Source organism: Triplophysa rosa, linkage group LG25 (assembly GCF_024868665.1).
Source record: "Triplophysa rosa linkage group LG25, Trosa_1v2, whole genome shotgun sequence".
NCBI lineage: Eukaryota > Metazoa > Chordata > Actinopteri > Cypriniformes > Nemacheilidae > Triplophysa > Triplophysa rosa.
The window spans coordinates 7,308,391-7,329,017 of record NC_079914.1 but is presented as its reverse complement, the minus strand read 5'-3'; the positions used below and the strand labels follow the sequence as shown (position 1 = coordinate 7,329,017).

At 38.2% G+C, this 20,627-nt stretch overlaps 1 protein-coding gene across 5 annotated transcripts in view; it reads left to right on the top strand.

Annotated features, from left to right (window-relative positions):
- The window catches only part of camsap2a (calmodulin regulated spectrin-associated protein family, member 2a), a 39,243-nt gene extending 20,029 nt beyond the window's left edge, over positions 1–19,214 (top strand). For 2 of the 5 annotated variants that reach the window (XM_057325595.1, XM_057325599.1), the window contains 15 exons: positions 1,131–1,214; positions 2,642–2,674; positions 3,335–3,476; positions 4,462–4,601; positions 8,253–8,343; positions 8,512–8,608; positions 8,840–8,877; positions 8,973–9,042; positions 9,142–11,128; positions 12,029–12,165; positions 12,256–12,476; positions 13,823–13,919; positions 15,135–15,253; positions 15,431–15,549; positions 16,344–19,214. In XM_057325595.1, coding sequence (XP_057181578.1) covers positions 1,131–1,214; positions 2,642–2,674; positions 3,335–3,476; positions 4,462–4,601; positions 8,253–8,343; positions 8,512–8,608; positions 8,840–8,877; positions 8,973–9,042; positions 9,142–11,128; positions 12,029–12,165; positions 12,256–12,476; positions 13,823–13,919; positions 15,135–15,253; positions 15,431–15,549; positions 16,344–16,649 — 3,681 coding nt within the window. In that variant the 3' untranslated portion in view covers positions 16,650–19,214. The remainder of the gene's footprint in view (positions 1–1,130; positions 1,215–2,641; positions 2,675–3,334; positions 3,477–4,461; positions 4,602–8,252; positions 8,344–8,511; positions 8,609–8,839; positions 8,878–8,972; positions 9,043–9,141; positions 11,129–12,028; positions 12,166–12,255; positions 12,477–13,822; positions 13,920–15,134; positions 15,254–15,430; positions 15,550–16,343) is intronic. The other 3 variants (XM_057325598.1, XM_057325597.1, XM_057325596.1) reach the window with 3 other exon arrangements.
- The last annotated feature ends 1,413 nt before the right edge of the window (positions 19,215–20,627 follow it).

Sequence of the window (20,627 nt, the reverse complement as noted above, 5' to 3'; positions counted from 1 at the left end):
TCAGAAGAAATTATATTTTGATTTTTTTTCATTTTATTTTATTATAGGCACATTTTCACATTCTTTTAGCAACTTTTTAAAGTGGACAGCCAAATTTTACAAAATTTTAAGACAATCTAACAATGTTACTACAAACCATTTCCATTTATGCATATTGAAATATGCACGTTTGCTTTTTTTAATATTCATTTTAATTTGTGCAAACATTATGTTAACCAACATAGATATTAAAAGGCTGAAGCAACAGTTCATTTGTCATAATTAACTCTCATGCCGTCCCAAACCTTATTACACTGAAAAAATACCAGCATACTAGTTTTAGAACAATAATGACTATATTTTCTATGAATAATTATTAATAAATAAATGAATACATTTTACTTGTTTAAGAGATGCATTGCACTTATAACATGTAGAAGACTCCAGAACATTCCGTCACTGGCATGTACTATCTCCCCGGGGATCTTAAAAGTGGGAACATCCCTGCAAGACTGTGATTGAGAATGTTTACATTCCCTTGTAGGTCAGCTGTACAACCAGCCTAAATCAAGACCCAACCGCAGATGTACACACGCTAACACATGCTAAACAGACAGTGAACAAACCATTAAAGCCTGCAGGGAGAATTCACCATCTCTTATGTTTCATCTGCACTCTAACTAAATGAAATGGGCTTTTGAAAGCATTGATATCATAAATACATATTGCACTGGGACTGTATTTACCAACCAGGCTTTTAAAGAAAATCAATATGAAACTTCTGTCTAGGAGAAATAAAGCAAATGGATGCTGGACCACAAAATGAAATGACTTTGTATTATAATATTTATTTATGTGTTAAACACACAGTGCTGTTAAAGTCAGTTTATTAAAAAACAATGGTAACACTTTACAATAAGGTGCTATTATTTAACATTAGTAAAACAAATTTTTTTTTTAATTATTCCGTGTGTTGTTGTTTTTTCATGCCAAAGTTTGCAATTTTTGCATTTAACAGCTGATTGATTCGTGGCTTTTAAAGTGCCTATGGAGAAATGAAATGGAAAAAAAGTTGATTGTATAAGGTGCTAATAGTTCATAGCATCTTTTCTACATGTTCGTTCTGATCTGTTTTGTGCCTTTAATTCTAGGTGAACGAATACTTGAAGGAGATCATAATGCAGGAGCAGCGGAGGAGGGAAGCACAAAGCGCCGAGCCTGTCGAGAATCCACAGGTAAGAGTGTACTTCCTGTTCCTATTCTGACTCAAAGCAACTTTCATCTGCAGCAGAAAGATACGTGCCGGAGATATAGATGGATTTGTGTTATAATGAGAGCATGTACATGTCTCAAGTCTGCTCAAAGCATTCTGCCCTTCAAAACAGGAAATACTCCAAATGAACTGTGAATGTACAATTGAGAGTCAAAATTCACTATCTAAAGCGTCAGTCTATAACTTTTATTAGTTAAAATAAACATATTTTATTCAGAATTTGTAGCGTTTCAGGTTCTATTAATGTTGCATTGATTCTTGTTGACATGTACTGCATCATCATCCGCGTTGACGTGCTTTGTAACTCGTTGCTGTGTCGGTGTTTTCCTGACCTTGCTGAATCACAGACCTGTGGCAAGCACAAACTCTGACGCGGTCTTGATCTTTCGGGCTGATGATTTGAGCGAGATGTTTGCTGATTCATGCTTTAAACTTCCTGTCCCGGTGTGACACGGCGAATCTGGCCAACACAGACAGACGATGTCAGATTTACCTCGTTTCACCTCTTTTACTGTACGCCAGAGACACAGCAGTACCGTGCGCTGTCATACACGTCTGTACACAGCGTCCTTGTCTGTACACAGCGTCCTTGTCCTTACTGTTGGGTCTGTGTTGCAGTCCTAATCTACTTTTACATAACTTTCCACCCTCTCTCTGAACTATTCCTTTCATTTGTTGAAGGGATACTTCACCCATCATTCATTCACCCTTATGTTGATCCAAACCTGTGTATGACTCTTTCTTCTGTAGAACAGAAAAGAAGATATTTTGAGAAATGTCTCTGTGGTTTTGTGTCCATACAATGGAAGTCAATGGGGTTCAATGTTGTTTGGTTACCAATATTCTTCAAAATGTCTTCTTTTGTGTTCTGCAGAACAGAAGATAGTAAGTCATACAAGTTTGAAGTAAATGATGACCGAAATTTTCATTTTTGGGTGAACTATCCCTTTAATGTCTACATTATTGTGTGGATAGCTAATGATGAGAGCGAGCAGTTTTTTAGAGGAACATTGTGCAATTCTCTCTCGCTGTCTCTTTGTGTGTATGCGCAAGTGTGTGTGTGTGTTAGAGAGGCATTGCGGACAGAATCTGTGCTGATAGAGGAATGTCAGGCTGGTACACGGCTCTATAAACATCCTGAAACCGTCAGCATGGCATGCAGCGCCCACAATGTCACACCAACACAGCTCAGAATATTGTGTTTTCCTGTTATTGAAGTCTTTGTGTCATATCAATGCCAATCTTCCGAGGGTTTCACAAAAATCAGTGATTGTTGTCAACCGTTTAGTGATGAAGGTGATATGGGACTTAGACAGCTAATAGTATTAAATCAGGTTTGTCTTCATAACCCTCTCTTCTCTCTCTCGTTCTTTCTTTGTCTCTCTAAAGTCTCCAACCAAGTGGTATATGAAGCTGGTTCCTGTAAGTGTGATTATGTTTAATGACTTGCATTCCTATTCATGATTCAGTCGTCTCTTTGTCGCCATGACAACGCCTTTTTCATTTTCATTCATGTGCTTCGTTAACAGCAAGGCAAGTTTTAGTTGTCATCTGGTGCCTATCTGAAGCATTTACATTAGTTTGGGAGTAAAAACGAGGTTATGATACCATTCATCATGTATTCATTCTTATTTTCAATGTTTTTTAATACGGTTAGGCTGTGTCCGAAACCTGAGAAATACTGAGATGTCTTGTTAGATGGAGCAAAACATGTTATTAAATCATCATTGTTTATTATTATTTATATTATTTACTTATTTTATTTGTTTATTTATACATAAAATTCTGTCTCTACAAAGAAATATAATATAGTGTCGTTACAAAATATTTGTTTGGATATATGTAATTTTTACTAGATTTTTTTCTATTGACTTGACATTTCGTTGCCTTAGGCACCTTTGTATAAAACCGCTTCCTTTGAAGTCAGTCTGACTCGAGGAAGGGACAAGCCTTTGCTTTCGGACGCAGCTCATATTTTGTTGTTGCATTTTTCCACATGCTCACCATTTACTATGTTAAATTGCGAAATGCTTGTGGGTTATAAGACATGTGTTTTACGTATGTTTGTTTGTCCTGCCCCAGGCCCGTTATAGAAAGGAGCAGGTTCTGCCCAAATCTGTTCCCTGGATCCCCCCGGTGGACAACCTGCTGAAAGACAGCACAGATGGCTGTGCCCTTGCCGCCCTCCTGCACTTTTACTGCCCCGCTATTGTCAGCCTGGAGGGTACGTACACCTGCCAAAACCCTTCCTGTGTGACTGTGTATGGGTGAGAGAGATGAAACAGAAAGAAAATGAGCTAAAATTAGGTACGGAGGAGAATGAAATGAGATAGGAAATGAGAGAAAATAAAGGAATTGTTACGTGTTCCATGTTCTTGTTAGGTGGACTTTAAGTTTGTATTTTGTTCCTTCCTGTTTCTTGTGTAATCCTTTGTATTTCTTTTGTTCCTTGGTTCCCCTTGATTGATTTTCTTTATTTGGGACTAAAAATGTTGAAGCTCCAAAGAGCACATCCATCATTTAAATAATCCAAATGTGAAGTGAAATAATACATTTGCATGAGAAAAATATATATATATTGAGCTCATTTAAGCGAAATATGTCATGATGGCATTTAACATACAATTATTTACTAAATTATTTTGTAATATTAAATTATTTAGTTTTCTTAAAATTAACTATTAATTTAATTGTGTGACGAAATGACCAAAATTAATGGAATCCATTTAAGGCAACATCAAAATATTACTAAACCTATTTAGTAAAATTTTAATATTTTTTTGTCTTTCTCTTCCATTTTTTATACTGGCATAAAAGCTAATTCAGACGATATTTTGCCATTTTTCACAGGCAAGTAAGACCTTTAGTTACAAAATCTAGCATCAACCTGGACATTACTTTTTTTTTTGCATTTTTTTAAAGCCATATCAGTCGAGCACTACTATGCACTGTTTAAAATGTCTTGTTTACAAATCTACTACGTGACTTTAATCATGTCTTTAATCTAATCACAGTGATGAAGACGTCATGAGTGATGGATGCTGTTAGATTTATCTCTAAAGGCTAATGTGTCATTTAGACTCAATGATTAATGGTCTTCTGTGTGATTGGTTGAGCCGTTAAGGTAGCTTCCTAAAAGAGTGAATAAGCTGCGTCTTTGAGTAGTTTGTCTTATTACTGAAGCACTTTGAATCGCCTCTGACTTACAGACATTTGCCTGAAGGAGACCATGTCACTGGTGGACAGTTTGTACAACCTCAAGCTCATTCAGGACTTCTGCAGGGAGAACTTCAACCAGTGCTGTCACTTCAGTCTGGAGGACATGCTATACGCCCATTCCTCCATCAAAGTAAGCTTTGCGAACCTACGCATGCCTACATTTGCTTGTTCTCTAGACTTTCAATTAGGAAAGATCAAACAGAGTTGGACGTTTTTTTAGAAAACCATGTACATAGTAAAATGTTAATCTGTTTATACTGTATGTTAATAGTAGTAAATCTGTCAAGATGTCGGGGCCAGTGGGTTCAAACAACCCAGCATTTTGGGTTAAAACAATCCAGCATCGGTTAATTTATAACCCAACAGTTGGGTTTGTCCCTTTTTGACCCAGCATTTTCTGCCTTATTTTCGTTGTTTTTGTAACCGTAATAAATAAGGTTGTGACACCAAAAACTACTAGCCCAAGTCATATACATTTCAGATATTGATAAACACAAGTAAACAGTCAGTATTAAAATAAAACAAATTCAACAGAACAAACATGCAAATGTCATAAACAGTGGTTTTCAGGTTTTCCAGAAGTAATCACATAGAAAATAAAACATTGCATAGTCTTCACTGTATAAATTACATGTAGATGGATTCTTATTAAATATACAAAAGTTAATCGGTCAAAAACAATAATCCCAGATAACAACCTCTCAAAACTAATAACACACGGTAACCCGGATGCAGCAAATAATTTTGACGGGTTTTTTTTACTAATTAAATATAAATATGTATTTTAATAACATACAGTATATGACAAATATATATTTACAAATGATTAAACCAAATTGCTTTTTCATGACATTTGAACGCGTCGTTTCTTACCTTAAAATAGAAAGTAAACGGCTTTTCCTCGCGGAAGGTCTGCATTCGGTAAAAATGAGCTAATAAAATATTTTAAATTCACATTTCATGTCCAGTTTTTTCACCAAGTAGCCGTGTAATAAGCGGGATAATGTACAAGCAGCCGGCTGTTATCTCGAAATAAGCCCCTTCGGTGTGATTTTTTCTGATCACACTGTCGGGGCTTATTCCTGCGATAACAACCGGCTGCCTGCACATTATCCCTTACATAACGAACCTGCAAATGTCCGACTGGCCAATCAGAACGAGCCGTGTAATAAAGCACAATAAAGACCTCTCCATTCTTTGTAAAGACATTGTGAAAAACAAAGACATTCATTGTGAAGGCAATACTGTATATTTAATCATTTTTATTCATAAAGTATTAATACATCGAGCTGCTACAGTTGTAGGAAATGCAGTAGTGTGGCAAAAAGGCCCGCAGTACATTACTGAGTGATATGATGCTATTTAAAGCTGTTTTTCACACTGGTGTGTGAGTGCCGCCTGCGGGTGTTGGCTTTATCCTGGTTTGCCAAAATCATGAGGTGTGCTTAAAAGCAACTCTTCATAGAGACAAACTGGATACCATTGACTCCAAGTACAACTTTATCACACATGCTGTGCTTTTAATTTGCATTAAAAATACCCAAGGAATACCTAAAGTTGTTTGTTAGACAAGCTGTTGTTTTTGATGAATTCAGTGTCTAAATCTCAGTACTGTGAGTTGAATTGAGAGCAGGTCGCTGAGCTGCAACCTTGACCCAGTTTACTTCATTTCTAATGTAGATCAGATTCACTCATTGCTTTAATATTCAGCACTTATTAGAGTGTTGATTTAAGGGTTGACATTTTAATACTTTCTATTTATTAATTATTTATAAAAATAGGTGGTCTTCCTCAAGATAGACTTACCACATACCTATTGGCACCACACGTACCTTTTCCTAAGAAAATACTATTCATTTTCTCCCTGACAGGATTGGAACATCATAATCTTTATAAAAGCTAAAATGTTAATATAAAATGCAAAAATAAATTGGCCAGATGGTGTTTACAGAGTTTCAATCTCACGCGGGTGATTTACTGCGTAAATGCCATACGCAGACAAATCGCCAGTGTTAAAAAAGGTGTATCTGTATATATAATCCACACTCGGATTATATAAACACTGCGAGAGTTAATTTGACCCTTTTTAACACTGGCGATTTTGCTGTGCAGGTACTTCGGTTTTCTTAATGTCTGACATTACAAGCATGTGGCCAAGTCCCTATACAAGCATCTATTGCGTGGGGGTTGCCATGGTTACGTGATAAGTTAGTGTCCTCTCGACTGTAGTGCTTTGCAGTAGCTCTCTGAAGAGAGTATCATCACAGAAAAAGTCAGAACATTAAAAAATGGAGTACCAGACGTTACATGACATTCATCCATTCATCTATTTTTGGTTTAATAAACTTCATATTTAAGAAATTTTGTGTTGAAATTTGATTCTCACTTTGCTCTCATTGTGGGAATGCAAGTAGGCCAATGACGCAATTGTGATGCATGCTGAATTAGAGATTGGTGTTCTTGCATTTATTGGCATGTTGAATTGCAATTGGTCTGTTCTTTTCTGCATGTATTCATCCATCTGCAACTGTCAGTCCATTGGCTGTGTTGTTGTAATTCTCATCCATCAAAAAACAGAACGCGCGCTGTGTGCAACGCCAACAGCTAAACTATTTTATAGGCTTCTATATGTTCATGCGTTGAGTGTAGATAAGTATGCAGACAGACAGATGGAAGAGAGGATGCACGTGCCAAACACCATCTGGCCGTAAACATGCACCTGCTTTAGCACTGTTAACCTGCAGTGAACCTACTTATGTATTTACTATTTAAATTGCATTTGGCTTTGATAAACTGGCATTTGAACCAATTATTATTCATATTTTCATAATCTGACAATTTGCTGCAGTTGACAGTGTTATTATAGAAATATATGGATTGGGGGCAGTTAATTGAATGGTTCATATGATCAATAAACACCATTTTGTTATATAGTACATTGGGAGAGCTATTAAAAGGCACAAGTCTCTCTTTGTTGAAAGTCAATTAAAATGTAGATGTAATGTCTTCCGGGAGTGTCCTCGGGTAATTGCTGGTGTTGCCCTGTGCCTTTAAACTGATGTGTGGAAAATCTGCTGAGTGGGAATAGTGTACTGGAGGCATTTATCATGTCAGGTAGTCTCTCGATGAAATTGAATTCAAGGTCATGAATGCTGTAGTCTTGCCATAACAAAACAAATGCTACAAATTGTTTTGTGTTCTTTATTAGATATGGCCAAGCAGCAACAACAAAAAACATATCTTTGTGTTTATAAGTAAACCCCTTTTGCCCTATAACATAAAGCTTATAAAACATATATTTATAAACTAAATTTATATGTAAAACACATTTAAAAACAGTGTATGCTGGCCAAAGTGCTGTACGGCAAGATATAGTTAAAACAACATAATAATAATAAACAAAAATTAAAACACATTAAACAACTACACTGACGATATAATATACACTAAAGAGTTTAAATATACTGAAGAATATAAAATTAATGTGCACCGTGTCAATAATCATTCTTTTGATTGTAGAATTGGACAGGTCTAAGGCCAGTTTGAGACATTGCTTAGATCTCTCCTATAACTATGAGCAGAAACAAGATGATCTCACATCTCATTTGTCTTCCTTTCTGTAACTTTTAAAGGTTGTAGAGACACCTTGTGGGAAGAGAGGAATGTTGCACAGACTAATTGTATTCGACAACTACCGAAATTATTTTTAATAAAAAAACATGAAACATTTTTCTGTGCTGATATTTGTTAAATACTAATATCTGAAATGTTCTTCCTCCAGAATAACTACCTTGTGTTTATGGCTGAGCTCTTCTGGTGGTTCGAGGTTGTAAAACCGCCATTCATTCAGCCACAGGTGTTAGATGCTGAAGGTAAGCTACCCTTACAACTGAACATTTTTATCTGAAAAATGACCCAATCACATTTACATTTGTGTATCGCTGCTGTCCTTCTGAAACCTTTTTTCTCCATATTTCGTGGTTTTATCATAAATCATTACGCATATAACATTTGAATTGCATTTACCTTGTGATTATTAGCACCAGCACCCTCACTGAAAGATTTGCCGTCTGTACCCATCTCAAAAGTCACAAAGAGGAGTTTCACAGAAAGACCTCCCAGTCCAGACAGACCAAGGTATTGAAAATGTTCCCCTTTATTTATTATTAATGTTTGTAGCTGCTGAAATGGTGCATTATTAATAGAAATTATATATGCCTTTTTTTTAAACCTCTGTACATTTGCAGCGTGGTCGGTTGTATTTGGTTATTAATATGGAGTCTACAGTAACGCATTCAAATAAGTTTTACATTGTCAGTTGTTTTACTAATAACAGTAATTGACTTTGACTCTGTTTTTATGATTCAGTCTCCCCCTCCGACCTCAACCACAGACTTCAGGCTCAGGTAAACCGATTTGTCATGACGACCAATCTTAAAACTGCTTTATTGAAATACATTCAGTGCTATATAATGTATAATCATTTTTGTGTGCTTTACAGGTGAGATCAAGCGATCAACCTCAATGTCATTCGTGGAGAGCTTCATGGGTACTTGGCCCAAAGAGAAGAGGTAAATGCTAAAAAAGTTACTTTTAAGACTCAAAGCCAACATAAAATTACAAACTACATCCCGTTGGATCTTCCCCTTCTATCTTTTGTGCCTCTCTAGGTCTCCTGCTCAGGGAGTGTCTTTTGAAATCCCATTTGATAAAGAAAACATCAGTCAAACTCCTACATCAACCGGCCGGGGGATGACCCGGTCTGTCAGCACCGAAGGGTTTGGTTTTAAGATGGCCCATGGTGCCAGTGGCATTAAGAGAAATCTGTCTTTTCAGCCTGTCAATGGTAAGAACATGGGAATCGAAGAGGAGGAAAGCTGCCCTGACGGCCTGTCTGGAAATCATAACAGTCGTCTAAATGGCTCTGGGCCACCAAGCATCGAAGAGGCTCTGGAGATCATCCACAACCCAGAGAAAGAGTCACAGAGCGCCAGTGAGGGTTTCTTTCTTCATCTCCAGAGCAAAGGAGAATTGAACCCCGAAGCAAAAGAAGGCAATCTAGGCTCGGTTTCGGAGTCGTCCAAAGGAGCTGATAGCACGTCAACCACGGAAGTTGACACTGGCATCCATGTGCGAACGGAGGACATTCAAGAGACGTTAGATGAGGACTCGTCGCTTAGGGATTGTACTGTAAGCATGGATCTCGACACAGATCAAGACTATGAGGCCAGAGCATGCCACAGTCAGGGCTCGACAAGCCCGTGTCCCAGCAGCATCGGTGCCAAGTCCCCTGCTGGAAGTACCCCAACTCCTTCTTTCACACCTGGGATCAAGATGACTAGCTTTGCCGAGCAGAAGTTTCGTAAACTCAATCCAAACTTGGAACCCAAAGGTGCCACCTCCCAAGGTACAACACCGGACGCTTCGGATCTCAACATTCCCCACTCCGTCTCCTGGGCGCCTTCTCCCGAGATCAGCCCTGCATGCCAGATGCCCAAGGACCCCGCCCAAGCCATGGCTTCCGAAATGGTACAACTGCGCATGAGACTCGAGGAGAAACGTCGTGCCATCGAGGCCCAGAAGAAGAAAGTGGAAGCCGCATTTACTCGGCACCGTCAAAAAATGGGACGCAGCGCTTTCCTAACCGTGCTCAAGAGGAAAGGCGACGGCACATCGCCATCCCAGGAGGACGCTCCCAACTCAGAAAGCAAGACTCCAGCAGAGACGCCTCAGCCTGTTAAGTCTCCGCAAAAGTCGCCAGGCGAGGACGGCACCTCTGAAGCAGAGCTAATGGAGTACACACACTCCATTGAGAAGCTCAACGCTTCCTTGAGCTTCTTGCAGGCTGAGATGCAACGACTGGCCCAGCAACAGGAAGTCATCATGCAGATGCGTGAGCAACAGGCTTGGGTTGTGCCTCAACCTTCACCGCAAAAACAAGTACGGGAGCTCAGGGGGAGCGGCGCACGCTCCTCCGATTCCCCGTCACCTGCTGATTCTCCAAGAGATACGCATCAATCCCCTACAAACCTCAAGAGAAAGTCTGCTTCCTTTCATTCCAAGACTCCAAGGACACCCAGGCCGAGCGAGCTTAAGATCGCCCCCTTCAGCCGTGTCCTGACCGTTCCTCAGTCTGTGGACAGCATACCACGTCTCAGAAGGTTCTCCCCGTCTCAGTCTGTATCGTGCTCTTTTTCTTATTTGGGACAGAAGAAGCAACCACCTTCAGGAACTGAAACCACAGACAAGGAGACTGAGCAAGACTTTGGCCTGGAGTCTGGAAATATTACGTCCCCAACCAAAGAAACCCAACAGTTCGAAACAGGAGAGGTTGACATAAGTGCCAAGGAGCCGACGGAGGAGAAAATGAAACAAATCAAGGGAACAGAAAAACAAAAGCCAACAGATGAGATTAGGCCTGCAGTGGAGTCGAATGTATCAGAAGTGTTAACGCAGTTTGTAATGGAAACGGTTATTGTCACTCCCACCGAGAAGCCAGCAGACATCACCCATCAGAGCAACATGAATTTGATCGAGGTCCCGCTGTCTGTCCTCAAGCCTTTGGATGGACAAATGCTGGTGGAGGAAGGCGAGAAGGAGCCGTCGGGGGAAAATAAGGAGGATGATCAAAAATTGTGCTGTGGATTCTTCTTTAAGGTAGATATGAATGTCTGATGGATTAAAACAAAATTCCATGGTGTATAATTTTAGAAGTTGCTGAAAGAGGTTAGTTAGGACAGATCTTGCTGGATGTGTACATTTGCAGCTGTTTGATCTAGGTCAGAAAACTGGGGCAGATAAATAATTTCATTTTTAAAGTCAGTGTTCTGCAAATAGTCTGAGCAGTGTGTTGGTCGTATCTTCATATCTGGTTCACCTAAAGTCACTATGAAATAAAAAATGACAGCTCCTTTTTAAAGAAATGTTGCAGTGTTTAAACAGTACTTAGTTTAGTTTGTTTCATTAAAAACTTAAACTTCCCTGACGCCTTCAAATGACAGCACTTCTCTGCATGACCTATGTGTCAATGCGAGGGCCAGACTATAGACTTTTTGCAAGACGTAAACTGACTCGCAACTGACTGAAACAGGAAGTGCTTCTGAACTTCCTAGAGTGTTGTTTATATTTTTCAAAATGGTCTATACTGTCTAGTGACAAGGCTTTCAACTTCCTGAAGGACAAGATTAAGCCTACCCCTGCATTTTTTTTATTCCAGAAGCTGCTTCACTCATATATACATGACAATTTGGAAGAAAATTGTAACTTTCATTTCATGATGTTGTACTAACGTTATAACAACATTAGTACAACTACAATGTTTACATTATAAACTACTGTGAAACTAAACTACTAGATGTTTTGTGAATATTACGCGTGATCTTACGTAGCAAACCTCTGTTGATTGGTTTTTTAATAGCACCACAAAAATGCAACAAAACTGTTAATGTGTTGTTGGAAAGTGGATACCTGAATCAAAAAATATTCCTAGGTCTCAGCACACATCTGAAAAAATAAGATGTTTGATGTTATTTAAAATGATGCCTTCATGTTTGTCAGGACGATATGAAGGGAGAGGACAGCATGGCCATGAAGCGTGCCGCACTTCTGGAGAAAAGGCTGAGAAGAGAGCGAGAAAGCCAGCAGAGGAAACAGCAGCTGGAGGCGGAGCTTGAGCAAAAGAAAGAGGAAGCCAGGTAACACCCTGCCTAACTTTCAATCACTCTGTTTATAAGTCCCCTTGTTCTTATTGGCTACAGAGATGATCTCAAAATCTGTTTCCGCAGGTTGAAAACAGAGGAGGACCGCATGAAGAAGGAAGAGGAAAAAGCCCGGCGAGAATTTATCAAGCAGGAGTACATGAGGAGAAAACAGCTGAAACTAATGAAAGACATGGACACGCTTGTGAAACCGAGGCCTGCTGGGGTCAAGCAGAGAAAACCGAGACCCAAGTCCATCCACAGAGATGTGCTGGAGTCACCCAGGACTCCTGTCAAGGGCACAGCAGGTAACGGGCGAACGCCCCCCCACTGGCAAAGCCCAGAACTGCATGCTATGTGCTACTCTGTCTTTTACTGTGCGGCTCACTGCATCCCTCTGTTTTTTCATCCTAACAAGCATTTTAATACTACTAAAAAGTTAGCAAAATCTCTTCCTAAGCAATGCTTTCCAAGCTCTGTCCTTAATCTCAAGCTTATAAATAACACATTTATAACATATTTTCTATCCCGTCTAACATAAATGTAAAATGTAGACAATTTAGCTGTTTAAACATTCAGTCTCTGTTTGATGTAGAGTGCTAAAAAAATTACTTTAAAGTTTAGGTTGCATTAAAATGCTTACAATACTGTATTGATATTGCCACACCAAGTATCAATTCTTTACATTTTAAGCATTTTTTTTTTTATTTGTCATAAAAAAGATTACCCGACATTCAAAGTAAATCTTACTGTCAGTTATTTGCATATAAGGTCCACATGGCAGACCAGCATATACAATACATTTTTTTCTATACATTTTGTTAATTTTGAAGGCGTTTGAAAAGCAGTTTGAGATAGGGCTGTCACGATTATGAAATTTGTCTGACGATTAATTGTCTAATAAATCATTGCGATTATGACGATTAATTGTCTGTTTTAGGGCTTTGACGTTTAATTCTCATACATTTTTGATTCAGCTTTGAAACGACCTATTGTTCTGAATGTAAGACTGTTTTTTGTCATGGAATAAGCATGGGGAAAAATTGGTTCTTCATATATTTAAGGTTTAGGCTTTTACCTGTCAATAATACAATTATTTGACTAAATTAGGTAAATTGATCAGGAGTGAATTGACCATTAAAATGCTATCAGTCATAGAAAAGCTTCTAGTCTGTTTTTTTTCTCACTTGCAAGACTACAATACAATTTTACGTCTATGTTAATGAAATTTTGGTAGACTGGTTTTCACACTGAGATGAGCTTAAATAATATTAAACTGTACTGCAGGTTATTTTTATGGTATATGCTTTAGTTTTTTTTTTAAGTGATTGTGTTGTGGTGGTACATTTTACAAGTATTACCATACAATACAATATATACAGAACAATATGCAATATGCAGATGCACTGCAGCTCCCCCTAGTGTCTTCTATAGAGATGTGCAATAATTGCGATGGTCTGAAACCATCGCGATGAGGTCCAAACAATTGCGATGAGACGATTATTTTAATAATCGTGACAGCCCTAGTTTGAGGTTTTAACAATATAAAAGCAGTGAACTGTACTACAGTATTATGAGGGTAAGACAAAGTTCAATGGGCTTGCTGTGGTTGTGTGACTGTAAATCTTGTGTCGTTTTTGTATTTTGCACCCAGGTTCACGACCTCGTGTTTTTTCAGCCTCAAGCTTGTCTCTGGCCTCCCTAAACATTGGCGATAATGACAGTGTCGGTTCAGAGAGAAAAACACCCAGGTAAGCATTGCTTGGTTTCTGTAGCTCAATTGATAGAGCATTGACCTCCACAAACGTCATGGGTTCGAATACCCAAGGAACACATGTGTTCCTTGGGTCCATATTTTGTAAATGTGTAAATGTAATGTAACTCATGCACAGTACTAACCCATTACAATTCTTGTGCATTCTTGGATGTTCTTGCTTCTTAGAAACATGCCGCATTTTTGAATAATAAAGATGAAAATCACTCCCTATGACCCATCACAGCTTATTTGGTTTTATTTGTCATTCTTTAACAACAACAACAACAAGCAAAAGAGAAACGCTATCATATCACTAACCTTACAACGTCTTGCTTTGTCTTCTTCACAACGTCAACCTCACAAAAATCTCATCAAAAACACAGAAATCCGAGAATGCGAGAAATTTCAATGTTAAGTAATAAATGTGTTACATTAAAACGAGACCATTTTGCAAGACGTAAACAACATTGGTCCAAAAGCACTTCCTGTTTCAGTTTTTAACGCTACACAAAATAGACAATGTGAAAGCAAAACATAGCCAACCGAACATTTACAACTAAATCGAAATGTTAAACAAACATCTGTACAACTATGAATAACTGAAACAGAAAGTGCTTCTGAAGCAGTGTTGTTTACATCTTGTGAAATGGTCTATATATAAATACATTTTTATATCATATCAATATCCTTGTTTTCATACAGAATGTGTTTGTCTGTGTACGTATAATATGTATAATATTACATAGGATAAGAGCTTTCCCTGATAGCACACATGCATCTGGTTTACGTCTATTTGACGTCTGCATTTACATCTGCAAGACATCTACAATACATTGTTTGCTCATCTGCAATACGTCTCGGAGATGTCTGCTGTCAGACGTCATATAGACATCTAGAAGATGTCTGTAAGATGTTTATGATTTAGAATGGATGTAAAACAGCTCTTTCTAAGATGTTTAGCAGATGTTTTTATGCAGCAGATCTCCAGATCTTTAGCAGACGTATTGCAGATGAGCAAACTATGTATTTAAGATGTCTTGCAGACGTCAAATAGACGTAAACCAGATGGATTGTGCTATCTGGGTTAGTTTAGTCACAAAGACCTCACTGCCTGGTTCTGCATTATAAACAGCAGTTGTTAGGAAATGTATGTCACAAGTATTGTCAAATTTAATGTATAGCGGGACTAAGGTGTGTAATGTTATCCCAGCAGGCCTGATTCAGCAGACGGTTGCTTGTCTCCTGCTCGCTCCGGTAGCCGTAACGGAGAGAAGGACTGGGAGAATGGCTCTACCACATCCTCACTGACATCCAACACTGAATACACAGGTTAGATCGCTACACTGTTTTATGGAATTTGAGGCTGCAGCTCCCGACCACTAGGGGTCCTTGTTGCATTTCTGACTTCAAAGCGCTGGATTGCGATTCCATCATGATGGCTTTAACTGCGGACTCTGGCATGAATATTTATGTTGCGTTACAGTTTCCCTATTTGTTTCACTGCAGGTCCTAAATTATACAAGGAGCCTAGTGCAAAGTCCAATAAACATATCATACAGAATGCTCTGGCTCACTGTTGTCTGGCTGGAAAAGTCAACGAGGGACAGAAGAACAAGATCTTAGAGGTGACACTTCCATTTGGATTCATTCATTTAGTATTTAAGTTTGAGGCTTATGTTGAGATTTTATGTTTTTCACATCAAGAAAATGCCTAGGAGTTTTACCAGGATAAATAGTATTATCATGGTGTTGAATTTTGTTATTCTTAATGATGTTTTAGTTACATTTCTACCACCAACTGATAGAATAATGAAAAAAATCAATAAAAAAGAAAAATATTTTGAGAATGTAGGGAACTAAATGAACATTTAAATTAAGATATTATTTATATTAAGTTAAATAATGCCTTACAGATAGCGGAATATATAAAGTAGTTTTACAGTGACAGAACATTTACTGATTGTTATGAATAATATGAATAGGGGAATAACAACTTAAACAAAAAATATTTTAAATCAAGCATCAGAATTAAATCGAATAACTATATTATATTTACAATTATAGGTATTATAATTATATGGTGTTTATTACATGGCTTTCTATAACAATTGACTGGCAATAAGTAGCCATTGTTGTCAATAGCAACGCTCAAGGGCTAATTAATTGCATCCAGAATAAAAGTGTGTGTTTACATAATATATGCACTGTATATATTAATTTTGCATTTATTATTATTATTTATTTTCCATTAAATTTTGCGATTAATCGTTTAACAGCCCTACAACACAGCTTTATACAAATTATGCTTATATTTATGTTCACTGTATTTTGAATTTTCTATCACAATAAACCGTACTATTAAATACCGGCACAAGTCTAGCCCATATGTGTTCAACTATTTGATTATGTCTTCTAAAAGGAAATGGAGAAATCAGAGGCCAACAATTTCCTGATCCTCTTCCGGGATACCGGTTGCCAGTTTCGCTCCGTTTACACATACTATCCCGACTCGGAGGAGATCAACAAGCTGGCGGGCATCGGCCCGAAAACCATCTCACGTAAGATGATCGACGGCCTCTACAAGTACAACTCGGACCGGAAGCAGTTCAGCCAAATCCCAGCCAAGACCATGTCGGCAAGCGTCGATGCCATCATCATCCACAGCCACTTATGGCAGACCAAAAAACCAGGGACTCCCAAAAAAGTAGCGGCCGTGAAATCCTAGTCCTACAACTAGTTTGTTTACCACCAGACGTACACGTTCTCAATGCACTTCTTTGTATATACTGGACTCCTATGACACGGGAAGTTTTGAAACTCTTCCGTGTAAGCTCTCTCTCGTTCGTTTCTGTTCACTGAGAACACGTTTTATGCACAACTGGAATGTAAATCTCTGCAGGGTGGCAAATGGATCTCATTTATATGTCCGGCACCCAAGACCGAATCATGTTTAAAACTATGTGCCAAAAAACATTGTCATGGATGTCCTGTTATTTTAAGTTGATACACTAAAGCACTGAATGTTATTAGTTTGTACAGTTCTCGCACATTTGTTGATGTGGCCTTAAGTTGAATTTTTATTTCTATGTTTGTTTTTATTTTTTGTGTTTGCTTATTTTTTACGACTGTATTGATTGTACGGCTGCTTATCGAGAGGCTCTCATGGCATAGCTTGTGATTGTACCGGTTAAATATAATTGTAAGCAAGTTTTCTTGGCGAGCTATGTCATATTTAATATACATTAATCGGTGTGGTAATGTGCGGTGAGTAATATTGTTTGCAGACAAGACCCACTTCTGATGGGTTTTAACATTCTGGAAATACACTCGGCATTGATTCACAGCAGGATTGTGAATTCATTTAATTTCGTTGCTGTAGGTGTATTTGCTTTTGTATGTGTTTTGGGGTCTTTAAACCGACCGAAGGTATTGTTTTAAATTCAGCGTTATGATATTTTAAAATCGTATTTATCTATTACAGGCTTTAAGGCCAGGGATTATGAAACCAAACCATTCTGTTGTATTAGTTTATGATTGTTGGTGCGACCATTAGGTTATTGAGTATTATGCTGACTGAACTGTGGAAATATTTCAGTTTCATGGAGGATGGATGAGATCAAAATAAAGGTCTTTTCACACGTTGGTGAGGTCAAAGACAAAGCGTAAAGCATGGCTTTTTCAATCACAGCCAATGATTTTTAGCCATTTTCCTGCTGAGAAAAACACTTGAATGGATTTCAATAGGAATTGTATTGGTCTTAATGGAAACTATTTGGGTTGGTGGGATGTTATGTGGCGGGTGGGAACCGATAGAACACCATACACACTACAAGGACATTTTGTAATGGTTTTAATGGTAAACATCTGATGGTTCATTATTGCATTTGCATTGGAAACTATTAGAATTTGTACTTTTTCTTCAGCACCGTTGCCCATATGTGACTATGGACCTCAAAACCAGTCTTAAGTAGCACGGGAACATTTTTAGTAATATCCAAAAATACATTGTAGGAGTCAAAATTATCGATTTTTCTTTTATGCCAAAAAATCATTAGGATATTAAGAGAAAGATCATGTTCCATGAAGATATTTTGTAAATTTCCTACTGTAAATATCTAAAAACTGAATTGTTGTGACTAATATGCAATGCTAAGGACAAGATTTGGACAACTTTAAAGCCGATTTTCTCAGTATTTTGATTTTTTGCACCCTCAGATTCCAGATTTTCAAATAGACCAAATATCATCCTATCGTAAAAAAAATTGACCCTTAAGACTGTTTTTTTGTCCAGGGTCACATACATAATCTGATTCTGAGAGACTGACTATGTGTATATAAAGTAAACATGTCAAGCGTATGACACAATGCTTAAAGTATATCACAATATTTCATTTGCTGTCTTATTTTACTGTTTACACATTCCTGTTTAAACCTCAAAATATTTTTTTTTGTAATGTATAGAAGTGTGACGAGAGAGTCGAAGTCATTTTCCAGGAACTTTTGTACGTTGAACGCTCACTACGACTGGTCTAAAGTGTTTTCCAGTGTTGTCCCGGGTAACGCAAAAGTGTTAAAAAGCCGTTTGCCAAAATTGTCTTTTAGCTGATTGTTGGAGGCATTTCCTATTTTGCAACTGAGGGCTAAACCTTTGATTGGTTAAATTTTACATGATGAAAAAAATGTTTTGATCTTCAGGAAAGTCACATTTTGCTGGAATTGATGTTAGCATTCCCCCTTAATGGTTTTAGGGCAGAATGTGACTGTATACGGGTAGAGGAGTTTGATGCCTGACGAAAATGACTGCCTTCCTGTCCTGCTCATTGAAAGCCATTTATTTTAGTCGTTTCCCCTTGCAGTTGTAAAAAAATATTGGTGCTTGCCATTGAAAACATTAACTCACACCCTTTACTAATAAATAACTATCAATTAGTTGAAGGAACGTATTAGTGTAAATGCACACTGCCCTGCAATTCACAGTAGTCTATTAAGAGAAGAAGTTTCATCCCATTAGAAAAGTTCAGCTGTAAACAGACGATCATATTTGAGTTATTTGGTCATTTCAGGTCAAAAACATATTATTTCAATGAGCATGATAAACCATTGTACAGTGTGTGTTCTCTGATCTCTTTAATTTCAGGAGCTGTGCTGTCATAATGCTAAAATAATATGACAGATTTCCATTGCATTCAATAAAGTTTCGCATGGCCTCATATTTTGTCTGATGAGTTTTACTGCACTGCTTTGTCAGACCACTGACTGCTGTTGATGTCTCTTTATTACTATTAAAATATTGTGGTAACAACACACTGTCACATTTTCTTGTCATATAAGAAACCTCCTTGTTCTTAAAATATGAAAAAATGTGTTGCATGACAACATCTTTTTCGTGTACAAAAACAATTGTCCTTAGTTATGCACAGAAATATTTTTATTTGCACAAGACATTATGGAAAAAAGAACTAATATATAATAGCATAACCATATACCAATATAAAAACATGTACAAATATTTAAAAAACATAAAACATAAAAATGTTTTTTTCTTGCACATTTTTTTCTTTTGCACCAATGTGTTTGATCCAAGCGGCTTCGTCACTCGTGTTGAAATCTCCTGGAAACAGACAATCACCGATTACTCAACTAAAGCAACACAATGTGCACAATGTTGATGTGATGTCACACTACATGAGCACTGACCTCACAGTACAGAAGCTCAGGAGATGATTGGTGGTGGGGCAGCTGACGCCTCTCAGTCTCCAACAGCTGCTCAGTTTATTGAGCCACGGAGCCCACAGAGTTCTGCGTGAGGAACCCACCTGTTACAGAACACAAACACACATCAGAGAATAAGACCATGACCTTCATTTATATTATTTAATCATCTACAATATTTGTGTAGATTTTGTAGGTACCTGCTGTATATCAGCCCGTGTCACGACGGTCACTTCACTCTCTCGCTCAGGTGAGATGTGCAGCGTTTGAGAAGCTGAATGACAAAGAAAGACAACAATCATGAACTCTGGAAACTGTGTTTGTGTGTAAAATGTGTTGAACTGCATGAACCCAAACTCACCCTTGTGCAGAGAAGCCCACGTCTCCATCAGTGAGCTAAACACTGGCTTGACCGTGTATTGAGCTGAGGACTGGACTCTATCAGACACACTCTCAGGGTGAACACTCTGAATGGCCAGGAGAGGGCTGGACGTGTCAGAGGTCACAACCTGGTCAGCTGTGTTGAAGAGGAGAAACTCACCTGCAGCAGATGAATGAGATGTGTGAGAACATCAGAACGGACATGTAAAGAACTGAGGATGAAATGAGAGAAAGTAAGACGAGACTCACTGTAAAGGAGAAGATCCTCTTGAATCCTCATGATCACAGACACGGTGTCATCAGAAGAGCAGCAGAGGACTGACACAAACACACCATCCATAACCACCATCACCTGAGAAGAGGACAGAGTTTGTGTGTTTTACTAAAGATGTTTCAAACTCACGCATTTATTTGTGAAAGATTACCCTAAATGTGAAGAACAGTGTCGAGTGCAAATCCTTATAAAACCAAGAGATTTCTCCTACCTTGAGGCTGCTCATATGTCTAATCTCACCCGAACCGTTGCCAAACCTGTCGTGAACCACAGCAACATCACTGCAGCCGTCTGATAGTCCAGGAGCGTCGGTGGCTCGGTCGGGCGTCATCTCTG